The sequence below is a fragment of the Lemur catta genome, chromosome 5, assembly GCF_020740605.2.
Source record: "Lemur catta isolate mLemCat1 chromosome 5, mLemCat1.pri, whole genome shotgun sequence".
In the NCBI taxonomy this organism is placed as follows: Eukaryota; Metazoa; Chordata; class Mammalia; order Primates; family Lemuridae; genus Lemur; species Lemur catta.
Genome location: NC_059132.1, coordinates 97,965,476 through 97,992,532, shown reverse-complemented (window position 1 = coordinate 97,992,532; position 27,057 = coordinate 97,965,476). Strand labels below are relative to the sequence as shown.

The 27,057-nt window shown below is 38.3% G+C and overlaps 1 protein-coding gene across 1 annotated transcript in view; it reads right to left on the bottom strand.

Annotated features, from left to right (window-relative positions):
* Positions 1 to 27,057, bottom strand: part of TRPC3 (transient receptor potential cation channel subfamily C member 3) — a 60,877-nt gene that overhangs the window by 17,463 nt on the left and 16,357 nt on the right. The window contains exons 2-7 of the mRNA XM_045552330.1: positions 23,486 to 24,257; positions 15,942 to 16,130; positions 7,138 to 7,302; positions 4,257 to 4,473; positions 2,634 to 2,867; positions 370 to 634 (exon numbers count right to left, since the gene is read on the bottom strand). Coding sequence (XP_045408286.1) covers positions 370 to 634; positions 2,634 to 2,867; positions 4,257 to 4,473; positions 7,138 to 7,302; positions 15,942 to 16,130; positions 23,486 to 24,257 — 1,842 coding nt within the window. The remainder of the gene's footprint in view (positions 1 to 369; positions 635 to 2,633; positions 2,868 to 4,256; positions 4,474 to 7,137; positions 7,303 to 15,941; positions 16,131 to 23,485; positions 24,258 to 27,057) is intronic.

The window sequence follows — 27,057 nt, the reverse complement described above, 5'->3', positions numbered from 1 at the left end:
TACATTAAAACAAAAGCTTCTTTTTTGAAAGAGTAGTACTGGCTACAAAATGATAAAACTAAATTTAATGTCATATGTAATGTAAAAGACTTCTAGTATTAGAAATTTTTTATTCCATTCTCCTAAAATATCCAGTTTTGTCTAGGGTTTTTTCAAACTATGATCCACTCTGTGGTCAGACACTCGCTAAGCTCAGAGATGAGCCTTCGGAGCAACGTAATCCCATACAAGCACTAACTGTTTTCAGTGGATTTTTTTTCCTGTTCTTAAAAACATATTTATTATAATCATTGAAATTTTTCGTTTGCTTCATCTAGAATTGTTAGAATTTCTCTTTATCATACCTTTTTAATAAGATGTCTTACTTACGTGGTAAAAGCGGCATTTACTTTAGCCCCAAGGTAGTAAGAATAAAGTATGAACATGCCAATCATAAAGGCAAGAAACACCATGATAAAGAGGACCATGAACTTGAATATGTCCTTTACAGTCCTTCCAAGAGAGATCTGTAAGGGGCCAAAGCTCTCATTTGCAGGGAGGATGTATGCGATCCGAGAGAAGCTGAGCACAACAGCTATGGCATAAAGGCCTTCAGATATGATCTGAGGGTCAGAAGGGAGCCATTTATCTCTAGCTAGAAAAAAGAAAGAAAGAGATTAAAAATGGAGCTTTCTATTCATTGCTAACTATTCAAAGTAAATACCTGAAAGAGGATCTATCTTATAGGTAGGTGGTTACCATCTCAGTTGAAACTACTCTAGATTTAATTATTAATAACAGTTCAGGCATTATTTGTTCACGTTAAAACAGAAACATAAATTCTACATTACTTTCAATGGAGGAAATACCATTATAAAGATACTGAATTGACGTCACACTGGGAAGAAACAGAATAAAATATAAAAGATGAAGAAAGGTTTTAAAAGACTTCATAGACACATAGATTGTGTCCAGGATGACAAAACAACTGACCTGACTGATTTGTCCCTAAGTTCTTAGGTTTATTGACCAAGTATTTTGTCATCCTATAGGCACAGCTGGAGTGAAACTTCTTTTCCATATTTTGTGGGGAAATTAGTTTATCTAACTATTTATGCAAATAAAATGCCATATTGCAAAGGAGTGAGAATGTCACTGAATCACAATGGTGCTCATGATATCTGAGCAATATAACTTGTCCCTAGAAAATGTAAAATGCCATTGAAGTGAAAATATTTTGGATATAGATGCTGAATGAGGACCCCTAACAACCTTTCCAAGGTCATTTATTAAGTCTGCAGCAGAACTGGCAGTGAAAAACTATGTTAACTGTGTGAACTGAGTCACTCCCAAAAGAACGGATGCATTGTAGACATTTGGAACGACACAAAAATGAATATTTCTTGAACGTTTAATAGGTGTCAGGGACCCTATGGATTTCATGTTATTATTATGGTCTTTTTACAGGTGCAGAAACCAAGACTTTGAAAGGTTAAAAATTTGATCAAAACCAACCACAAATTCTCCTCCAAACAATAGGCTCTAAATACACAGGAATAAATTTAAGGAAATAGATTGTGAAATGGTTGAGATATATATCACACATAAATACAATCTAAGTTAATTCTTTAATTACAAACGGTGATGACTGGCTCATCTGAACAGGTCTCCTTGGTATATAAAATCTTTGTTTGCTGACATTAAGAGATATGTGTTTCAATTTCACAGTGTGTGAAATTTATATCTTCTATTTTGTAGCAGGAGTCCATCCTTCAATAATGTTAACATGGCTTGCACTGGTAACAACTAAGCCCTAATTATACTCATAAAGAGTTGTTTTTCACAACCAAAACACATTTAAACTCTGTGCCTGAGTTTCCTTACTTATAAAATGAGGATTAGACAATACTTTCTAAAGTCTTTCCCAGATTTAAGATTTTACAACTACCTGAAATCTGCTAACTGCAACTCCTCAATCTGGCCTAAAGGAAAGCAGGGCTAACATCACCAGGGGTTTGTGCTGGGCAAGGAAGGCATCAGTATCTTTGCACATGGATGGCAGCTGCTCTTCGTGGTATAGAGGAGTTTGGCACGAACCCCAGTCTATGCTGTGTGAAAAGCACATCCTCTCTAATATTTCTGCTGGTTCTCCAGAGCTTACATTCTCATGGGCACTTTAGCACCACTTCCTGCCTCTGCTGAATTTTTGTTCACTTTGTCTGCAGAGCAGTTCAGCACCTATTATTATCTTACCTCTTCAAATCCATGCAGTCAGGCACTCACCTTCCACATCAAGCAGTTTATCAAGCTATTTTTTTTCCCTAATCAAGACAGGCTCCTGCCCTAAGAGTAACTATGTTGTTAGGCTTAAAGGTAATTTTCCCCCACCTTTCAAAATCTTCTTTTCATAGGTATGAAAACTGAAGCACAGAGAAGCAAATTAACTTGAACAAGGTCACACAGTAAGGGAGAATCATAGCCTGGATATGAATCTAGTTTTATAAAGCTCCGAAGCTCATGCTGTCTCTCTCCACTGTCCATAAACATTCAACACATCTCTCGTATTAAACATATTCTTAATTGGTGTTTCCTTCCAAAATGGGGTTCCGATACTGTTCCTGAAGCCTAAAAGGGCCTTGCAGCTAACAACTTACCGTACGTGAAATACTGTATCTCTGGTGGGAGTGTGACTTCACTGAGGTCACTCTCCTGAACATAACTGTCCACATACTGCTGTGCTTTCGTTGCCTGAAGGAAAGCTAGGAATCTGGCTGTGAAAGCAGCAATGAAGATGGAGAGCATCCCGAAGTCAAGCACGTTCCACAACTGCAAAATGTATTCCCTTGGTCCTTCCAACCACAGCTCCTTACACTCAGACCACATCATTCCTGTCACAACAAATATGGAGGGTACAGGTTAGTTTTATAGCTTAGACTGAGAAGCCATTATTTTGTCCCCCATCAGGCCACATCTCTAAAATGCCCCGTCTATAAAGCACTGTACTAGGCATCACAAAGCACCGACTGACTGTCCCTCACTGTCCACTCGCCAAAGGCCTGGGCAGAGTTAAATGGAAGAAGTAGCTTTTACTAAGGAAATGATTCCTACAAGTTGGAATTTGGAGAAACAGAGTTCTACAAGTGGCACCAGAAATGTCTCTATTCTTATACAGGTGGAGGGAGGGCAGGAAATAAACCAGCAAGGTTCTTCAAGTTGAAAGATTTTGCCTTATAGGACTTCTGGAGCATAGAAGAAAATGCAGTTATCAAACCATAGTGATTACTGGAGAAATAAACCCCCAAGATTTTTAACAATAAAACCAATTTCCTAATCATCCACGAACACTTACATCATGCCCTAACCTCTCCTCTCATTTCTGCTTCATGCTGAGGAAGCAGAAATTTGAAAAAGACAATACCCTGAAGTAGAAGGTTCTAGGATATTATGAAGAAACTGAAAGCAGAAAATGCCATTCTGGGAAAAGAAGACAAAACATTCCAATTTAACAAATTGTCCTCATTATATAAAGGGAAAATATGGTGGAATTTTTAAAAAGAAATTTAATGTCTCAAAGTAAAATTCATAAAATAATTACTTGACCCAGGCTGAGGCCACAGGAGTAAATGAGCTGGAGAAGGAACTAACCTATTAATTCAGGAAGTGAGAAAATACCAAGAATCCCAGTGGATGAAATAGAAAGAATATACAAAAACAACTTTGCATTAATAATCAATAGACAAATTGGTTCCAACTTCTGTTTATTAGGATGGTGAAAAATGAATCCTGTTTCTTGCATTACTTCAAATTTTTACTTTAACACCCTTTTTCAAAATGTTATTGTGAAGCGAAGTAACAAACATTCTGAAAATGAAATCTCTTCTAAAATCTTTGGAACTAAAGCAATATAAAAGTTCTTCAGTCATCAGTTAAGTTTCGTGATAGCTACCAGGTTATTTCACAACTATTTCAATTAAATAATTGATTACCAAAGTGAGTCACATTTAAAAACTTACATTTTGTTTAATAATTGAAGTTAGATTTCTGAAACATGTTTGTAATGAGGCTCAGGTTACTCATAAAAAACAATCATTTATTGTTAAGGGATACATTTTAGCATTATCTAGCTACCAAATTATTTGATTATTTTGCTATTTAGCTTATTTTACAATGGTGATGTTGTCATCATATAAGATAGAATAACATTTTTTAATAGAAAAGGGCACAATCATTTATATAATTATTTTTTTGGTAGAAATTAGGGTACTTAGAAGGCTTACCAAGAACCCAGACCATAATTAGCATTTCTGTCCATGTGAACTGGGTAGTTTTCACCCTGAAGATCTGTTTGGGATAATCAATAACAGTGATATTGGGCAGCGTGGTGATGCCTTCAAACCTGTCTGAGGCATTGAACACAAGCAGGCCCAGGAAGATGATGAAGGAAGCCGCGTGTGCCACAAACTTCATAAAAGGGCTTCGCAGAATTTTCCCCAGCTGTAACAAAATGGGAAAGGTTTGCTTTAGAAAATCTGGCTTCTGCTCGTGACAACTATTATACAGGATTTAAAAAAAAACCAAAAAACGAAATTGAGAACACTCAAAATTCTGCTTCTGTTTCCGTATTGTGAAAACTGCTCTTTACAGAAGGCTGCTTCCCCCAAACATAATTTAATTAAGTCTTCAAAATCCATTGTTTCTACATGTCTTAAGATTTGTCTTAGGATAGACTGCACTCACACAGATGCACTTCTGGAAATCACAGCGTATATGCTGGTTCCTGCTCTTATTTTTACATGAAAGATGATGTGAAGACAAGGCTATTAGGGTCTAGGAAAAGACTTTAAAAAATTTGTGCTGTGTAATTCTTTATTGCTTTGTAATTGAAATGTTATGATGAGTTTGTAGGCTCAGATATTAGGACATTAAAAATCCTTTGAAGATTAAAAAAAATTACTACTACAGAAGTAAATTTTAGTTTTCATTTCTAAATATTCCAAAATCAAGTTATACCTTATATGCTATAAAAAAGCAGAAAATATTAGAATAAAGATAAATATTTTATCTGTTAATACCCCCCACAAAAAGAGGGAGATACGTGATAATTAAAATCTCTAAGTAGGTTAACATAATTGAAAGTCGTCTCTGAGTTTGGAAAATCATGTAAATAGTACAAAAGCACTTCCAAAGTTCAGTTTATAATTATTTTAAGGTGACTTCTTAAAAATCCCCTGTGATATAATGTCCTTAAAAGTCACGCGTTCTAATAAAAATGAAAAACAATTCCTCCTGTCCCAAGGGTTTCCACAGTCCAAGAATTAGGTACATTTGGGAGATTTATCAAATAAGTTCTTCTCTCTTCTACATACACAGACCCTGCTTTTTATCTCAGTCTGTGACCTTAAAAAGTACTGAGGTTCACATTTAAGACTGTAACTTCAAACGAATGTTTTTTGTAGGTCCAGAACCTTAATTTGATGTCAACAAAAGACCAAAGAATGTCAAGCATTTCTGGGATTGAACATGAATGCACATGGACAAATGTCACATTTTCCATATTAGACACAGAAAAATAAACAACAACACGTTTACACATCACTCTGCTGTTACACAGCTGCAAAGAGGGCATGCTTGGGGGTTGCCAAGTCTGTTTCTTCTAAAGGTTGATCCTTTAAAACTTTAAATAATATGAAAAGAAAGCAGCATGCCTATCTTAAAAATGGGATATATGTGGAGGATTCTTGTTATGTTGCCTTTACTGTAAGATAGGTGGTATATCGCAACTACAAACGCAGACTCCTGAAATGGCTCAATTCCCACGTTTCCCTTCTCTGCTCAGCAGAGCTCACCACACTGTTACTTGCACTTTTATAAGCAAAGAGAAAAAAAGAGCGGACCTCAAAATGCCTACTTTGAACTTAACTCATTAAGCTGCCCTAAGAGATAATCGCTTTTAAACTTGAAGTTTCCAATTCATTTCCTCCAGAAAGGAGAATTATTTGGGTGGGATATGATTTTTGCTTTATTGCATGCTCTCACATATTATTTAGTTTTTAGTCTTTAGTGTTTATGTATTTGCAGAACCTTAAAGTACTTTTCTATGATACATAACAAAAGAACTTAGTCAAGTCATCAAACTTGATCAACATGACAAACTTTCTGCCTTAAATTGCACGGGCAGCTCAACACTGGAGTGAGACAGATGGATTTTCTCGCACGTATATGGCGCCTGCAGAGTAGGACTCTGCCGGGGAGGCTGCTGAGCCAGAGAGTTGACGGATTTCCAGGATCATTTGTAAGTGGCCTTGACTCATTTTGCCTGAAACTACCTCTGATTTAAACAAAACCAGATTTCAGGATATAAAAACAGGATTAAAGGATCTCAGAACAGCTCCTCCTCTCTGGCAGTGCCCTTTATCAACCTAATACAGATTCCGTTAGCATGACTAGTATTCCTTTCCACATCTTGTTTAAGGGATCTCTTAGGAACAAATAAATTGACTCGACACTGGCAAGTTGAGAGGAGACTAAAGGTACTGAACAAAATGATCCAAGCAAAACTAAATAAACAATCTAAAAAATTCAAAACTCCCAAACCCCAATTCTACCTTTTTTAGAACCTTCTGAAGGAACAAAGGGTTAGGGGAACCCAATATGTACTTTCTTGAAGACTTTGGATAACACCACTGTTCTCAATTGTGCTTAATGCACTCAGCCTTAGATTTCTTCTGACAGGTCCAAGTGAGTTGCTCCTCTAGTTCCCAGGTTGACTGTTTCTTGATACTACTACAGCATGGCTATCTATTCCTCTTTCCTTCCACAGCCAGCCCAGTCGACATTTTACTTATTAATCTGTCAATAAAATTGGCACTAGTGCTACTTCACTCAAGCAGCTTTTTCTCCTCTCTGTCCACCATGGTGATTTTATCTTAAAAGCCTAAGTATTTATGCCTGCAAATGTGATCTATTCCACTTGTACCAAATCCTTTTTCATCCTTATTTGAATTGATCCAGTCATTAAAAAGCAGAATCCGTGTTCTTCAATCAATTAACATTCAGGGTAAAACTGATAAGAGCCTTAAGTATGAAGCTTTTTCTTTTTTTATCCAAAACGGACACGGTTCACCAATCACACAGGAAACAAGTGTAGGAAGCCAGTACCCTGCTGCAAGGTGCAATCCAGTAGCCAATGGCGAGGAATGGAAGGCCCAAGGCCACGACCAGCACAACTAGACACTTGATAGCTATGGTCTGTTCCCGCAAGCCTGAGAGGTTCTCATACCAGATTGTCAAGAGCTGCTGCTGGCAGTTGGGGTGAGCCACAAACTGTTGGATGAGAGAGAGAGAGAGAGAGAGAGTGTTAGAGAAGAAGAGAAAGAGAGAGAGGGGTAGGTCCATATCACTATCAACCGTTCAGCTACTGAATACATGTGCATCCTAAAGATATTAATGCGTATTTTCCCAGAATATAGGCACTGGAAGGTTCTGGTAATATTCTTCTTTGTCTTTCCTCCATTTTTCCCTCTGTGGAATCTGGGTGATACGTGCTTTCTTTTGTGAAAATGTGTCCCATCATGCTGCCTTCCAGCTTACTTGCATTCACTTCAAAATGGAAAAGAAAAAAATGTTACTGGTTTATCTTAGACCATAGCTAAAAGAGAAATGTGTTAAGTTTCACAAGCAACCCCTAAAACGCTACCTGTATGAAAAATGCATACATGATGTGCCCTATGTGTATGTATGTACTATTACCACAAATCTGCAAAAGATCTTAAAAAATGTCAATGAACCTGCAGATATTATGCTGCTTCCAGGAATTGGAATGAAATGCTGCTTCCCTCCCATTTCAGTAATCTGTTCTCTTTTATTGCTTCCTCTATCAAAAGGTCAAAAGAACATAAACATTTATCTTCAGCAGTTCTTTAATAATTACAGTTCTAATCATGAAAAATGAGCAAATTATACTTATTTCAGCCCAGCCATTTGATTTTTCTTTTCCATTTGATTTTGCTAAGTCATCTGTCTGCATCATTTAGAGGGACTGGGATCTCTTTAAGGCCTGTCCTTATTCAGGTAGCAGAATGTATTTGTAGTCAGGCCCATGTAAAGGTTAAAGGTCCCTATGTCAAAAGGTGCCCATTTGTAGCTAGATGTGCCTTCTTTGAATGGCCACATGCATTTTGTCCAAGCTTGGTAATTACAAAGGGTCATTAAAAAATCAACTATGAGTGCCAATATATTTTTTAAAAGGAGATTCTTAGCAATACAAAAATCAAGGTATCACTATCTTCTAAAAAACAGAATAAACAATAACAATGAACCTGTTAGGAAGTACCCATGAAATGTTTTTGGAAATGTTTGCTCTGAGAGGCAAAGAGAACAGCTAAAGTTCCCATTTGTCAAAGGGTTCCTCTTTAATCACGTTCTACTTAATGATCCTAATGATTCTTAGAAACTGTAGGCAATTCCTCAATTTGGCTATTTATCAATAGCACACCTACGAAGAAATGGGCAGGCTTCCACCTACCACTTACCGCTACATAGATTCCCATCAGCAATTTTTTTTACATCTCCCCAACCCCCATCAGCAATTTTAATTTAAAAAAAAAAGTCTCATCTCTCAGGGTAGGCAATGGAGGCACAATTTCCCTCAAATCCCCATTCTTGCCCCCAGCATGCAACCTCCCCTTGGGGAAGTCCACTGATGACCACTCTGGCAGCTGCCCCTGCACCACTGTGCACGAGAATTTAACAGAGGTGGTAAGAAGGCATTTACAATATTTAGATTTGAAATACTTAACTGAATTCTTTGCAATAATACTAACTAGTAGTTTAGGTGGGATAAGATTGTTGCTTTATTACATGCTCTCTCATATTATTTATAATTTTTAGTCTTTAGTGTTTATGTATTTGAAGAATCTTAATTTTCTATGATGTATAACAAAAGAACTAAGTCGAGTAATCAAACCTGATCAAAATGACAAACTTTCTGCCTTAAATTGAATGGGCAAACCAACAATGAAGTGAGATGGGTGAATGTTCTCTCCTGTATATGGGGCGTTTAAAGTACTACAAAGAAGATGCTATCTTTTCTTGTTCGGTTACTCAGTGTGGAAATGGATATTGTTATGGACTGAATGTTTGTGTTCCTCCAAAATTCATAGATTGAAATCTTACTCCCCCACCATCATAGTATTAGGAGGTGAGGCTTTGGGGAGATAATTAGGTCATGAGGGTGGAATTCTCATGAATCGGATTAGCGCTCTTATAAAAGAGACCCCAGAGAAATCTCCAGCTCTTTTTTCCACCATGTGAGGATACAACGAGAAGTCTGTAACCTAGAGGAGAGCCTTCCCTGGAACTGGACCATACCGGCATCATGATCTCAGACTTCTAGCCTCTAGAACTGTGAGAAATAAATTTCTGTTGTTTATAAACCACCCAGTCTATGGTACTTTGTTATAGCAGCCTAAACTGACTAAGACACATATTTTATCTTGTAAATTCCTTTTAATTTAGTTTTAAAAATCCCAGGTCCTGATGTTCAGTAGTCATTGCTAGATGCTAAATGTTAGTATATATTAGATCTTCTCTCCAAACCCAAGATTTTGTGACTTTTCCAAGGTTCTGACTTTTGACAACAGTATGTCACAAACCAATGCAGTCCTTATTTGAACTGATGATACAATGTGTGGATATAGTCAAGGCTGAAGACTTCATGGGTCTATGTGATGACTTTTTAAGATTCTTGCTGAGAACTTCTTCGAACTTCCACTTCTGTCCCTGTACTATATTTGGATCATTTCCTTCCTGTGTCACCCCTCCCTCTACAGTTCCTGAATGTCCATCTCATTCATTCATTCACTCATCAAAATGTCTTAAACCCCTCTTAGGAGCCAGGCACTGTATTAGCACAAGAAGACAAAAAATGGGAGTATCAGTGTTACATTAAGTGATAAGCAGTCACTGTTCTGGGGCACACAGAATGCAGCTCTGAAGAAGTGCAAAATAAGATCTTTAATTGGAGACCTGAACTCGAATGCTTGTCAAGAGACCCAATCAGAATTTAAAATAGTCTTAATTTGAGTGTTGATCTAAATATCTTCGTGTTTGGAGGATCTGCACATGTGGGAAGTTAGATGGATGCAAATAAAAGATATCCTTGGTGATGGCAGCCAGGCTAGACTTAGGACAGGTAATGGTACATTCAGACAAAACTTCAGGAGAAGCATATAATGACATCAAATCAGATTACCACTTGAGAAGTCAACCATGCACTTTTTTTTATATAGGCCAAGGGTTTATGCATGACACAAAATCCCATGAAGTTAAGAGACAGGTAGGCATGTGTCCATATGGATTGATGAATAAATTTCCCTTTTGTGAGTGTCTGGTGGCCATGGTTTGAATGTGTCCTCTCCCAAATGGTGTTGCCAATGTGATAGTATTAAGAGGTGGGGCCTTCAAGAGAAGATTAGGCTATAAGCACTGCCCCCTTGTTAATGGTATTAAGATCCTTAGAAAAGAGGCTCCATATAGCAGTTGGCTAGCTTGCTCTTCTGCCACGTGAAGACATAGCATTTCTCTCCTCTGGAGGATACAGCCCTCGCCAGAAAACCAAACCTGCTGGTGCCTTGATCTTGGACTTTCCAGCTTCTAGAACTACGAGCAAATAAAGTTTTGTTCTTATAAATTATCCAGTCTCAGGTATTCTGTTATAACAACACAAAGGGACTAAGACACTGGTCTTTCTTAGGTTTTAAACTCTTGAGTACAAAAATAGTAGTGTTATAGTATAGCTCCCTTTTCCTACTCCTTCTCCTTGGGCTAATCTTTAAATTTGAAGACATGCTTTATGGCATTAATTACATCTATATAAAGATTGCACAGCTTTAAAAATTTGATGGAAATCAGTCCTTTTCACATAGCACACAGGGGTTGATCAATTTTCGACTTGATGTAGCTTGTATAATACAGGGCAAACACTTACTATATGTTAAATACTAGCCAAAATTGTGGTGTTTGCATTTTACCAGTCACACTTTAAGATTCAGCTTAACAGGTATATTTCCTGTACTACTAATTCTACTCTTTTCTTATTTGAAATAATATTATAATATATCACCTCATGGACTCTGTTGATTCCTTTTAATTCACATAAACATATTTTCCTCCAATGATTTAAATCCTAATTCAAGTATACAAGGGGCATTTTTTTTTAAAAAAAGAAAGTAAAACCAATACAATAATAGCAAGTGAAGGCAAAGAAAAGCTAATCCCTCTAGGAGATGAGTTTTTCTCTTTTCAGTGACTTCAAAATAGGGCAGTGACCTTTATCCCTTAAAACTATTTTACCTCCTGAAAAATCTCCTTATGTTACCATACCAGTCATGGCCAACTGGATAAAATTTGTACACTATTTTCCAACTTCAGTGGACCAGCAAATTGAAGTCATCACAAGAATAATATTCTTATTTGAGGTTTTCTGATCGAAAAGGAGAATGTTTGACACAAGAAAATATCAATCTTTCAATGGAACAAAATTACCATAGCATTCATTAGAAACTTGTTTTTCTCTGCCAGATGACTAATAGATTTTAAACTCAACCACCAATCAGGGCAGGTTATGTAAAATAATTTCATTTTCAACTTAAAGAAAACTCCATGTTACACTGTTCTTTTCGTCAAATCAGCCTTCACAAGAACTGTCTTCATGGGAATATTATTGTGCAAAAACATGGTAGAAACACACTGTTTTTGTTTTTAATGACACTGTTAGAGCCAAAATTCATATAATTTAAAAGAAAATATTCTTGTGAAAAAAACTAAACAGTGCAACTTTTTTTTAAAGCTCACTGAATTGTGAAATATAAAGCAAAAACTTAACATTGTACAAGTTTTCTGGATTTTTTAACTTGCCAAGTGCAACATGACCTCTTATCTCGTGGTGCCTGAGTGCAAACCAGGACAAGAGGCTGCACAGGGCAGGAGTCAGGACTGTGTCTACCAGTGCTTGCACCCCAACGTCTCCGCAGAGTATTTAACACTCTCTGAATGCATTTCTCAAATTCTGGGTCCCCCCGCTCCACTTTCTGCACAGAAAGTGGATATACAATGGGTAATTTGATCTGTTTATATAGCTACATGTCTCTTTTTTAGGTGAATTTTCTACAGTTAAACCTAATCCCACTATGGAGGAAATAGGAGAGCAGGGAGGAAGAATGCAGGAAATGTTCTCCTGGTCTTTCTTGAGAGCCCAGTTGTCCAGATTTAATGGTCTACCAAATTCTGGTATCTTTTGTCAGGAACTTTCTCACAATAGGCAGAGCTCATTATGAAGCAGGTAGAGCTCTTGTTATTTCTATTGAAGTAAGGAGAATTTATGTTCAGCTTCACATCGCAGAGCAGGACAGAGATGTAGTCAGAATTATAACTCAAGATTTTGGGGGAGGGGAAAATAATCCATTATTCTAATTGGACAAAATTAGTGTTTTTGCCTAAAAGTTAATTTTCTTGTACCCATTTTTAGAAAATCAAATTTCATCTTCCACTCTATTCCATTCTCTTCTTATAAAATAATGTGTTATAAATAATCCTTATAACATTATTTTATAAGGATTGATATTCTTTTTTCTTTTTTTTTTTTGAGACAGAGTCTCACTTTGTTGCCCGGGCTAGAGTGCCGTGGCATCAGCCTAGCTCACAGCAACCTCAAACTCCTGGGCTCGAGCAATCCTCCTGCCTTAGCCTCCCAAGTAGCTGGGACTACAGGCATGTACTACCATGCCCGGCTAATTTTTTCTACATATATACATATATATATATGTTTTTAGCTGTCCGTATAATTTCTTTTCTATTTTTAGTAGAGACGGGTTCTCGCTCTTGCTCCGGCTGGTCTCGAACTCCTGAGCTCAAACAATCGGCCCGCCTCGGCCTCCCAGAGTGCTAGGATTACAGGCGTGAGCCACCACGCCCGGCCAGGATTGATATTCTTAATACCCAAAGAGAAAAACACTTTTCCCAGTTTGCTCTTCATTTTTTTGTTTATGCTCTTTCTGATGCTGTCAGAGGTTTTAAGTTGTATGTGGTCAAATTTTTCATATTTTTGCTTTGAGATTGCTTCTGCTGCTTTTATATTAGAAAGTCCTTTCTAACACAGACATTAAATTCATGGCCACATATCTCCTATTCTGGTCTTTTATATTTTCATTTTCTGGGTTAAGTGTCACTGAGCTCTGTAAGGTCTGGGCTAAACTCATGTTTTGATTCCTAGGGAAGACCTGAGCTCTGGGAATTCCAAGCCTAGATAGAAGCCAATAATAGACTCAGAACCAGAGCTGGTGGCAGATCTTGAGTAGGTGGCAGAAGAGAGACTTCCTGAGTCCCATATGGGGTCTACACAGCTATCATTACATAAAACTGGTTTCCTTGGTGGAATTATGGGTTGATTTGAATAAATATGAGTTTATTGTGTTATCGGGGTTAGGGTGGGGTGGGAAATCCATAACATACAAGGTTAGTTTGAAATCCCAATGGCTCATATGTAGCCATAGACTACCTCTGTGCCACACTGGGTAGGGTTCATGCACCCTTACAACCCAAGAGGTGGTTTTGCTTGGGAACTAGAAATGAGATGGTAAGAAAAGGAAGCAGCAGGAGGGAGTGGAGGTAAAATTCTTCCTCTCGCTAGAGTGGAGATGGGTGAGTGTTGAGTGAAAATGAAGGAAGCCTTGGAGAGGAAGAAAGAAAGGAGAAATTAGGACTTGTTGTACATTCCAGAACAGAGTTCTTATATATGTTTATCATGAAGATTCCAAGTCAAAAACTGTAACTAATATTCCTTTTGTAGCAGAAAACAAACACAACCAGAAATGCTTACAAAGTCCTACATCGCCTTTCAGTTCTAAATACTTTTTTTTTCGTTTTCTGATAGCAAATTTATTATTAATGACACCTCATACATTATAACCTACACACCAATTTATTTAAAATTAACATGCAGGAAGACATTCACTCTTCAAGACAGTTTGGTTAACAGAAGCACATCTATAGATGAGCTATCTCTGCTAATATGACACTTTTAAAGCAATGATAAAAAACTAGTGACAACTGAAATCAATTCTCTCCTCTCAGATGCCAAAGAGAATAGATACGTATTGCAAGATCTGTGAATATATGTCCAGATGGTTTTATAAAAAACGGTTTACTATCAATCTTGTTCAAAACTATCTTTTTCCCTCAATACAGCAGAACCTCAACTAGAAAGAATGCTCTGAGAGGAGGGCAGTCTAGCCAATTTAATTATCTTGTAACTGATAATTTCCTTGAAAAGTTATTTTATTTCAGTCTTTACTGAGAATCTTCGTGTTTGACTGTCTTAAGAGGGGAGATCTGTCATTAATGGCTGACCAAAATCTTATGAACACTACATGTGGAAGTTCTCTACATGTTCTCTGATTCTTCTGATTAGAGGCATTTTGACCAGCGGGAGGGGTCATATGATAACAGGTATGACTCACGGCATCCTTCCTGCTGATGCAGGAACCAGCTGTCTGCAGCACAGGCAGAATTGTTCTGTTTGGGCCACACAAACTCCTTTACCAGGTCAGTTCTGGGTCTAGTTATGGGTGAGGTTTCTAGAAGCACAGTTTAGACTGGCTTGTTCCTCCACATCTCCTTAGAATTCTGTGAGCTTCCCCAATATCTTACTAAATTCCTTCCTGCTTAAAGTGGCTATGATCTGCTACTAATGACTGGAACTAGTACAAGGAACATGATAACTTCCTTTGATGACCGAAGATTGAACTTGCTTAAAAGTCATCATTCAGAGCGTGAATTTTCATAACACAGAAATATGATTAACTAATACTTATTAAACAATCACCATGTACTACCCTGTGCTAATTACATGCATTACCTCATGTAATCCTCAAACAACTGCATAAGTAGGTACTATTATTGTCCTTACTTTACTAACAGGAAGCCCAAGGATTAGATGGTTACGTGACTTGCTCATGGTCACACAGGGAATGCATGGTGACATCAGGACATGAACCCCTGCAGGCTGGCTCTAGTGCCTGTTCTCTTAAGTATCATGTCACACTGCAGGAAGGACAGAAGACTTTTAGCTGTATGTAGATTGACCAGTCCCTAAAACCAGATCTATTCCTGATAACAGCTTACCTCTTTGTGATTTATCAGCTCCTCTCAAAGTATAAAAAAGAATCTTGCATGTATAAACTGTCAGATTCTGTATAACTGAGATTTGTATTATTGTGAAACATCTTAACTATAATTTTCATCAATTACTTAAAAGCCCCATTCACGTTACCAGATATATACACATAACAGTTTTTTTCTGTAGTAATCAGAGTAAAAAATAATCATTTTTATTTCTGGCACCTGCATGACCAACTCCATAGCTGTGTGACCTAAGATGCATCATTAACCTTGACACACCTCAGTTTCCTTGTAGAATAGAAACCTCATCATGTATCTTACCTATTTTATAGGTAAAATAAACAGTAACATAGGCTTGCTGCAAAGATTAACATAAGAATGTATGTAACAGTGCCTTACAAAAGTGTATACAAGTAACAAATATCATTATTATTAACTGTATTGCAATTAACAGTTTATAGAGTGTTTTTGCATATCTTAATCTATTTAAATTTCACTAAAGCCTTGAGAGAGGTAAGAGATATTATCTTCCTTTTATATGAGGAAACTGAAACTTAAAGATTTATAACTTTTCCAAGGTCCCACATGGGTAAAAAGTGGAAAGGACCAGAAGCTAGACATTTAACTTGGAACTTTACTATGAATCTTCACTTAACCTCTGTTGTGAAGAAAAAAAAAATATCAATAGCTTCTATTTTAATTTTAAAACATTTCCTGGGATTATGGCATAGTTGATACCACATGTTTATTCTACTATGGTGCTGGATGAAAATGGGCCCACTCACCTTTTTGACTTCATACTTAATGGCAAGTTTGACACGACTCAATGAAGCTTTATGCCTGTGCACCTCTAGAGGCTCTGCTGATTCCAGATCTCCATTCAAGATGGCTTCTACCTCTTCTGAGTCTCGGCAGAGATCCAGCACACCCACTACAAAGTCTTTGCATTGCATGGAGAGCTTCCGATAGTCATTCTAAGAACAAGAGGTTTAGTGCTTAATACAAAGAATTTATTCTCATTCAATGGAAAGTGTTTAGGGTTTGTGAGAATTAGAAAAAGGTGTCCCTTTTTCTGGGTAGAAAGCTGTAGCCCCTACGTGGATGCAAGGCTTGTTGAGTCAGGTACAAGCTAGATTTGCCCCCACCCACCTCCTTAGCCAGGTTTCCTTCTGCAACCAGCCCAACCATATGAGACAGCTCTGAAAATGGTATGTACATGATCTCACTAATATGTGGAACCTAAAAAAGTCAAACTCATAGAAGTAGAGAGTAGAATAGTGGTTACCAGAGGCTGGGGGTGGGGGTGGGAGTGGGGAGGGAATGGGGAGATACTAGTCAAAAGGTACAAAGTTTCAGTTAGATAGGAGGAATAAGTTTTTGAGATCTATTTCCCCAGCATGCTGACTATAGTTATAATAATGTATATTTCCAAATTGCTGAGAGAGTAAATTTCAGATGTTTCACTACAGAAAACGTTAAGTGAGGTGATAGATATATTAATTAGTTTGATTTAATCATTCCACATTATATATCATACGTACCTCATAAACATATAATTATATATCATACGTACCTCATAAACATATAATTATAATCATAAACATATAATTATATGTCAATTAAAAATTTTTACAAATTTACTTTAAAAAATTGTATGCACATAAGTTACTGGTTTGTATTAAGCAATGTTGGCTAAATGCCAATACTGAAAGACCAAAAGATCACAGAGAACAAACAATAGTTCTTTTAAAGCCAATACAAGACCATTTCTACAATGGAAATTTTTCCAAAATGGTAATTTTTCTGAAATGGCAATTTGACAAAGAATATCAGTTATGGGATATGAAAAGTGTCATAATCAAAATGGAGTCACTTGTGTTAAAAAAAAAAAACAAAAAACAAAACCCTGAGAAAAAGAGTCAAGGCAGGCCATGAAGTGAGGGTTCTCATGCATGAATGCCTGATAGAAACTATCACAAAAGACTCTGAAAAAACTGCAATTTTGCACAAAGGCCATCACAACCTTATGTAAAAAAATACTTCTGCAAGGATATCTGCCCAGCAACTGCCTATCCACCCTTGTTATTGATCCTTGTAGCCAGGGATAATTATCTCAAAGTGATTACATAATCCTCCTCATTTTTCCTTTAAAAACCTTTGTCTTCCTTTACCTCCTTCAATACACACATAGTTTACAATGGCACGCTTAGTACCGTTTCAATGTCCTAGTCCCAAATAAATATCATTTTCTTTTCTTTCTGTTATTTAGGTTCACAGTGAAAATAACTTGTCCAGCTTACTATCCCTTGCCTTCTTGGAAATATTGCTTCTCAAAGAGTAGTCCGCACACCAGCAGCATCAATAGCACCTGGGAATGTGTTAGAAATGCAAATTCTCATTAGCTGGGTGTAGTGACCTACTCGGAAGGCCACTCCCAGCTACTCAGAAAGCTGGGACAGGAGTATGGCTTGAGCCCAGCAGTTGGAGGTTACAGTGAGCTATGATCCCACCACCACATTCTAGCCTGGGTGACAGACTCTGTCTCTACAAAAAAATAAAAATAAAAAAATAAATAAATAAATGCAAATTCTTAGACCTCACCCCAGATGTCTTGATTTGGAAACTGAGGAAGGGCCCTGCAATCTCTGTTTTAACACACCCTCCAGGTGATTCTAATACATGCTTGAGAATGACTGGTTTATAGTGAATGTACAGAGGTAGGTAGGTACCCACCGGGATAGAGAGGGTTTTTTTCCTAGTTTGTATGAAGGGCATATTATCACACCCCGTGGAGCTGGAAGGAGAGAAATGTCTGATTACATGTAATTGAATTCTCAAGGGTTACAGAATATCAATACCTGAGAGAAAAATTTCCAGGCCACTGGAACTAACACCTCGCTAAAAATAATCTGTGAATCTTTAATTTCATTTGCATATTTATACAGTGCCAGGGACTGGTGTAAGGAAGTCAGCTGGTAGCTTTTCCTGTCACCTTCTGAATGGAGCTTCATTTCTAGCCCATGGGCTCCAGTCAAGGTACCAACGACTGTCTCTTGGGGAAATGTTTCGCTTTTGGAAACCCCGATTCTACTTTTATGACTTTCACTAATTCTAGCCCATTAGGAAAGTTAACCAGATATTAACTTTAGTAATTTAATTTAATAAATTAATTAACAATTATCTAATTTGGTACACAAGAAAAACTGAATTCCTCGTTTTAGTATGTCCTGAAACACTGTATGTACCTACGTAACTCCACAATACTTAGCACAGCAGAATTCTGGGCTTCCAAAAATCAGACATTAAAAAAAGACATGAAGAATTCCATTTTTTTCCCTTAAATAATTAATTTGCTTTAATGGGCAAAACCACATCACCAACTAAAATAAACAAGAAGAGGAGAGATTGTTTAAAGGCTAGAATAGTTTCCATTTCAGATATCAGAAATTCAGATAAAGAACAGTTACAGTTAATCCTTTTCCCCTCATAAGGGAACAGATAAAATGAATAAAACTTCAATCTTTGGTTTCCATTCAAGTTGGTACCATGCAACTGATAAAATTAATAAAATGTTCAGTCTCTGGTTTCTATGCAGAGTGTCAGTTAAATATCCATCTGCTTTCCATTCCTGAAAGACTAATGAAATATTTTATTATAGCATCCAGAAGAAGTATTAAATCCATGCCTGTTTCCATATAAAGCTCTCCTTTTAATACAATTTTGTGGATGAAATTTCCTCATGTTATTCTTTAGTTCAGACTGTTCCTTAAGATTTGGTACAACATAGGATGGCTACTTCTTCATTAATCAGAAATAAAAGAGAGCTTTCTATGCATTGAAGAAAACTTAGTACCCACTTCTTCAGTAATACCTAAATAATGATTAATTACCTTTAAAAATTATAATCTTTAAATCGGCCAGTTTTAAAGAAAGCTGCATATTTTTTCCACATCCACTGAAAGATCAGTCAGGAAATAAAAAGCTGGTAACCATACAAGTCTCAAGGACAACACTTTGTTTTCGTAACCATTTAAACATTTCCCACTGGAAGAAGTCTGTTGCCCAAGTGCAGAAAATAGTCAAAGCTAGAGATAATGGCAATTTATTTTATTACAATGATTGGAGACCAATGTCATTTTTTAAACATGTGCAGAGCTCTTAGGGAAAGATGGAGAGCTCCAGCTAAAGACAGCCTCTCCTCAGGTGCAAAAGCAACTATCTACCTGAAGTCTGCATTGACTGTTAGTTCCACCACGAGGTCCTGCCTCAGGTTACTTTACAACTCAGACCATTTGTATGGTCTACATTTCTAATAATCTTCTCCTAATTTAGTTTGGCTTACTGGTCTTTATTGTATCACTCCTCCATTCCCACGGCCCTCTGCAAGGCTAACAGGGAGACCTATTGCACAGATGACAAAGCAGGAATTCAAAACCCTGAGGATCTGCTCATGCCAGATGAAGAATAATGAAGTTCAGGCTTCATCACAACCTATCAACAGGTTTCTGCATACTCCTTTTAATATATATGATTCAATCATCATCCTAATCCCTTTTTATCCTTAAGAGGAAAATTGAAATTCAATTCTAAACAGGCTTAATTCTGTTAGGCCCTTTCCCTAACAACAAAAGAGGCAGGATACTATAGTAGTTAAAAGCATAGAATCTGAAGCCAGACTTTCTGAGCTCAGATACTGCTTTTACCACTTATTAGCTGTGTGATCTTATGGAATTCACTTAACCTCTCTGATGAGAATAATCCTACCTAACATTTGTACTATGAGGATTAAATGCCTAGAACATGCTTGGAACACATTAAATGCTATAGAAGTGCCTCAGTATTACCAGGTACATTATATTAGATATAATACCTAGGACTGGGACCCAAGACACTCAAATCTTGGCTTAGCAGATGGGATGTTGGCTATAGCCTTTGTCTTGTCATTTGCAAACTGAAAGGGCTCTATAACCAGATGACACCTAGACTATCTTCCTGCTATAAAATCCTTATCTTGCTTTTGGATTATATTTATTTTCTTCTTCTTTACAGCTCTAGTGTGATATAAATTAGAAGTGCTTTTCTACTTTAAGGACAGGAAAACTGAGGCACGGGGCAGGCAAATGTTTTATTCTTTTGTTGTTTTTTTTAAAAAGTGCATGATTGACTCTGTCAGAATCAGGAAATTTCAATTTGTGTTCTCACAGCTTAATAAATGACTGGCTTCCTTGCCACTGACATTTGGAGGATTAGACCTAGAGTCCATCCTGTCCAATATTCTGTTTCTCAGAATAGCTTCGGACAGCATTTGCACATCCAGAATATTTCTTTAATAAACTGTCACTGAGCTGTCCTCCATTAATTTATCTAAATCTATATCCTAGAATGTTTCACCTCTTAAAGTAATGACCTTTATATTTCGGTCCCAAGCCCACAGTATTCCTCAAGGAACTTTTGAAACTGCACAGCCGAGAATCTTCTCTGGAGCACCTAAATGATGCCAATTTCAGGGTGAGGTACTAGACATTATAGGCCATTGATATGATAAAATAGGTATAAGTGTTTGAAAAGGAAAAAAAAAGTCACCTCTTTTCCACTAGGGAACACATTATCTATTTTTTCATTTCAAGGCTAGTACTTTGAGCTCAAACTCCCTGTGGAAAGAAAACAGCGAACATCATGGAAGAGGGCAAATTAGGTTACCTGCTTGCCTCAGAAATGAGCTTCACTTCCACTGCCCTTTCAGAGCTCAGAGTCTCTGGGTCAGTGCTATGAAAGCACTATTTTCTCTGTCTGTCTACAGCCCTGACAGATGGACATGAGCCTGGGATGAGAGGGCAAAGAGGTGAAAGGAAGGTAGATAAGAAAGGAATAATAAGAACAGGTAAGAATGGGGGGAAAGAAGGCACACGCAGCTAGGGGAGAGAGACTTGCAGTCCTCAGAGACCGTAACTGCTGAACAACTGTTCTAATTTTGGCTCAGAGACGGCTATGCTACACAAGTGCTTTTCACATAATCCAGGAAAAAGGACTTGGAGATTTAGATGATTTTTGCATATCCTTAGATATTTGGCAGCTTTATGGATGTCCTCTAGAGCTCAGTTGTGTTTTCGCCTCTTTTTGCCTCTTGTGATATTTTCTCATTTTCGAAAGGTTATCAGAGGTGAGCCTTTAAGTCAGAGTAAAGGAGATTCTAAGCATTACCAATATGGATTTAGCCAGCTTCAGGGAAAAACTATGAATAACAAATTCTCTTACCACTGCTTCACTGAGATGACTTCTCTGGATAGAATTGCAAAACATCACCATCTTTAGTAAATTATTAAAATATAATCTTAGAAAATATTCTCTTTTATAGAATCTCTTTTGCAGACTTTCCGTATATATCAAGTGAAATTCATAAAAACAAGTTACATAAGACATTTGAAATTGTGGCAAATAAACAAATTTAGAATTATATTTTTATTACTGTCTCAAAATAATGAAGTTACATTTAGAAGCATTTTACCTGAATGCTTTTATACTCTCTCTAAATAGAATTTGAAGTTTTCAACTTGCTCTATCCGAATTCTATCTTTAAAAAAACTCATTTTGTTAGCACTCTGGGAGGCCAAGGCGGGAGAATTGCTTGAGGCCAGGAGTTCGAGACCAGCCTGAGCAAAAGCAAGACCCCATCTCTACTAAAAATAGAAAAAAAAAAAAAAAAGTTAGCCAGGCCTCAGTGGCTCCCACATGTAGTCCCAGCTACTTGGGAGTCTGAGGCAGGGGGATTGCTTGAGCCCAGGAGTTTGAGGTTGCTGTGAGCTAGGCTGACACCACGGCACTCTAGCCTGGGCGACACAGCAAGACTCTGTCTCAAAAAAAAAAAAAAAGAAAACTCATTTTGGGTCCAAGGAGATAAATCTATTCAAATACCACATAATGAATCTCTTCAAAAGGAGTAGATATAGGGTGATATTTATTTTGCTTTTTGTATTTTCCCACATTAAAAAAATATTTTTTATAACAGAAAAAAACTAATGGATTAACAAATAAAATTATACTAAGGCTAGATCTCCACCAGGACAAGATAAGGGTTGATGAATATCTATGGAATTTAGTGTGTATGAAAAGGTGGGGGAGGGACCACTTTCCCACCATTTTCTTGCAACCCCAGGGTAAGATTTTTCTTACCCTGACTTATATTGCTAGTTACATTTGTGTGAATCTCACTTAAGTATGAAAACCGTATTAAGATGTGAACGACAGAATAATCATTCTTTCTGTGATCTGACCCTACAACACTAAACTAAAAAGATTAAGTTAGCATCTGGAAAATAATTCAAGAAATCGGTTTCTACAATCATCCTCTTCGGCAGAAAATGGGAGACAAGAACCTGCCGAAAAGAGTCTGAATGATTTTGGCCAGAACTACAGAATAATCTTTGCTTCAGTTTTAGTAGCTAGAACTGTTCAAAATGCACAGGAGGATGTACCAATTGATTAAAAAATAAAAATGGTCTATCATTAATATATAATTTTTATAAAAATAAATAATACTGTTTGACAGGAGATGATGTCCAGAAAAAATGTTCACTGATTAAAAAGAAAAAAACAGTCCATTAAAACAAACAATGTTGCTGTCCTCCTATTTCTTCGTTGACCTGACATCTATGGCTTACCACTCTGAATATATATTTGTGGAATTCAAGGAGAGGTATTTTTGTCACATTAGTGAAATTACTTTCACAGTATTTTATATTTGTCTTTTGACTTTTCATTCTAAAGGGATATACAAATATTTGGGTCAATGGACAGTGCACTCAAAACTAATACTGCTACAGAGAGATGGAAGACGAACTTGCTCCGTCCACTCCTCCCATGGACCTGGTATTGCCATAGCTCCAGGAACCGTGCACCCCATCGGGGGAATAAACAAATAAACAAACAAACAAACCAAAAACCTAATACTACTGTGTTGGGTGCCACCATACAACTATCTACAAGACAGGAGGAAGAATATGAAAGGGAGAACTTCACACCAAATCTTTCCTTTTAATAAAAGGGGGAAGGCGTCTTTGGTTTTAATGCTTACCTAGAACATAGAGTGCTCCATAATTATAGTTATCTGACCCAGGGTACTGTATACACATCCCCAAAGTGAATTTACCACAGCACCATCATTGAGAGGGTAAAAGAAAACATCAGATCAGCTCTGGACGACACTCCCAATTCCTCGAGATTTTAAATCCACTGGACAAAACTGATTCTGGAGCAAATTACGGCAGGGGCCGGGCAGCAGCCGCGAAGAGGGTGGGCGCGCGGAGCAGCCGGGGTGGAGTGCACAGCTTACCTTGAACTCCTTCTCTATGTTGGCCAGCTTGGCCAGCTCGTTGCTGAGCTCCAGGGCTGTGAGCACCGGGTCCTCGCTGGACAAAGACAGGTACGCCGGGCTGGCCAGCCCCTTGTAGGCGTTGATCCTCGAGCGCGAGTGGCTGAAGGAGTCGTGCCTCTGCTTCTCCGTGCAGTCCCCGCACTTGCAGAAATAGTCGTGCGGCCGCTCGATCCTGGCGCCCTTCATCAGCAGCATGTGCACCACTTCGTACTTCTGGCAGTGCGCCGCCAGGATGATGGGGGTGATGTCGGGCGAGAAGCGCGTGCCGTCCTCGTCGTAGGCGTAGAAGTCGTCGTCCTGCAGCTCCTGCTCGCTGGGGCTCAGGGTCAGGCGTTTGCTGGCCGCGAAGCCGGGGTGGTTGAGGATGGCCTCCACGATGCGCACGTAGCCCTTGCTGATGGCGAGCAGCAGGGCGTCGCCAATGCGCGCCAGGTTCTCCTTCTTGAGCAGCAGCTCGGTCACCTCCAGGTGCTCGTTGCCCACGGCCAGCTGCAGCGCGTTCTGGCCCATGTAGTCCACGCAGTTGACGTTCAGCGTCTTGGACTCCTCCAGCATCTTGCGCACCACCGGGATGTTGCCGTACTCGGCGGCGTCCAGGAAGCGCTCCTCCTCCGCCGTGAGGCTGGTGCCCCGGTCGTTGAACATGAAGGCCGGGCCCCGGACGGCCTGGCGCCGGCCCTTCTCCCGCATCACCGTCATGCGCCTCAGGGATGGGCTTCCGTCCATGGACCTAATCAGCAGCAACGATAAAACAACTGTAGAATATTAGGGTATATTGCTTCCTCCCGCATACCAGGGGCCCTGTCTGCAGACCGGTGGCCTGCAGGGGGCCGGGTCAGTTGCAAATGAGTCGGTTGCTGATGACGCCCTTGAAACTGACACCTGCATCTAACATGGGCTGTTTTATCCCAGAGAGGAGCTGCTAGTTCGGAACAGGAGATCCTGTTCTCTAGAAAATGGCATTCAGATGGAATAATAATAAAAACAATCTCCACACATCCAAGCCTCTCTTGTGACTCTGGTAAAGATGGACCTCATCGTACCTTGTGGCAATAACCTTACTTATGCTCTTAAAAGTCTTGGAAATAGAGACTAGCAGGTGCTTGGCACCAAAGCACTAGGCTTAAAGGCTAAAAGAAGCTAATATTTTGAAGAATTAGGCAAGAACAGTCCTCTCAAGTCATTGAAAACTTTTAACTAAATAAAATCATTAACAACAACAAAACACCCCAGTATTTAGGCCAAGTATCATCTTGCAGGATCTTAGTTTTATTATCTTTTTCTCTTAAGGGTATCCCCTTCCAAATTACAGGATTCATCTTTTCAAAGACAGACAAGATTTAGCAATTATAAAGTCTGAGCATCAACCTAGATTTATGTTATTGAAAATAGCTGTGCCTTTGTAATAAGTATATATTTGCCTCTTTGAACTAAAAGGATATGGTTTGATTTGTGGTTTAAAAATCACTAGCATTATTTTGTGATTAAAGCAACTGGGCATTAATTGTATATCCAGATTAATGCTCACTGAAATCCTAACACCAACCACATTAGTTGAGATTTAGCTGAATAATAAAAGTCACATCATTAACTGATGTGTGCAGTGATTTGAGTTCCCATCTTAATTTCTTTGATGTTAGGTAAATAATTTCATTTCCTTGTGCTTCCTCACTCCAGCTGTAAAATGGAAATTTATAAAGTTCTCAAGATTTTCCTCATGAGCTCATGAATAAAGTTTTTCCAGAAATTCTGAGCCTCTGAAAAACAATGCTAAATAAACAATATAATTTTGACATTGTCACTATCTGTAATATTTCAATGAGCTGGACAATATTTCAGTGGCTATTGACATATTGCACAAATGCACACATCTGCATCTTTACTTTGGCCTTGTCCATTCAAGATAACTTCCTTTTAAAAAGCTGTGATTGGGTGTCGTGGTGATGAGTTGTACCAAAAAGTACCAGATAAAGCTTTTCTCACACTACTGACTTTTGAAGCAAATATGTCAAAGTTAAAAGTGAACGATTGGGTGGGGCTCAGCGACTCAAGCCTATAATCTTAGCACTCTGGGAGGCTAAAGCAGGAGGATTGCTTGAGGCCAGGAGTTAGAGACCAGCCTGAGCAAGAGCGAGACCCCATCTCTACACAAAATAGAAAAATTAGCCTGGCATGGTGGCAGCTGCCTGTAGTCCCAGCTACTTGGGAGGCTGAGGCAGAGCCCAGGAGTTTGAGATTGCAGTGAGTTATGATCATGCTAGTGCACTCTAGCCCCGGTGATAGAGAAAGACTCTGTCTCAAAACAAAACAAAAACGTGAATGGTTGGGGAAAAAAATGCTTGATTTCTGGAATATATATTCCAGAAATATCTGTTATTATTGAAAAAACCGTATTGCTAGAGTCAGGAGTTGGAAAGTAATTAGAGAAGATGCTGGCCTCCCTGGGGGGCTGAGGTGGACAATGAAATTGGGAAGCTTCCCTGGCAGGAGGAATCAGTGGTTACCAGTCCCCACTCTGTTCTCAGCTCTGAGGGCCCCAAACCAAAAACAGGCACAGAAGCCACTGGCAGAAGGTTTCCCAGAGAGACACTGAAGCAAATGTGGCCGGGCAAACCCAGGTCTACAGAGGAAAGGACACCAAAGAGATCCCCAGAGACGCTTGTTTATTTATCCAAGGGCAGAGAGTGCTGTGACTGGCACCCAATTCTAACTGCTCAACTAGTGTCAGGTCATCAACTTCTAAAAATTAAATAAACATACATATTCATTTTATATACACACACGTGTTTGTAGTAGTTTCTTGAAATGAACGCAAAAAGCTTTTAATTGTAGTTATATCTGGGGCTCTGAGGACTGGCACTGAGGAGCTGCAGGGGAACAGGGACTTTTACTTTTCACGTACACTCTCTTGCACATTTTGAATAGTTTTAACCACAGTTTGAATATTTTTATTAAAAGTAAAATTAACGCTTGACATTTTTATTTCTTTTAATCCCTTAGTTGACAAAAATGTTAAAATGCAGGTCCTTATTGGCAGCCATTACATTATCATCTTTCTGAAGCTAAATAAATGCCATATATTTGGCTGTTAAGAGTAGGGTGTGACGTGTAGGGTAGGGTGTGGAGTGGGGTGTATGGTGTGTGGCATGTGTAGGAGACCAGGGGTGTGCAAGGCTGGGTAGGGGTCTCCATGTGCTTTGTGTGTGTCGGTATGATGATGATTTTTAGGTGGAAAACAACTGGGAAATAGCATTCACTGAACTGCACAGAAGAGAACTTTGTTTCAAGACCAAACTCTATGTGACATGGATTTTAAACAAATCTTGTAAATATTATTGTAATAAATGAGTACATTTTATTACTATTAATGGTATTGACTTCATCAGGTTAAGGTTTTTACTATTAAGCTATGGACTGGTACTCTTCAAATGGCTAGAATTTCCATGTTGTATAAAAGATTATATATCTATAAGAGAGAATATATATGCAGAGTATATATGTCAGCAGAATGTCAATTTATACTCAGAAGG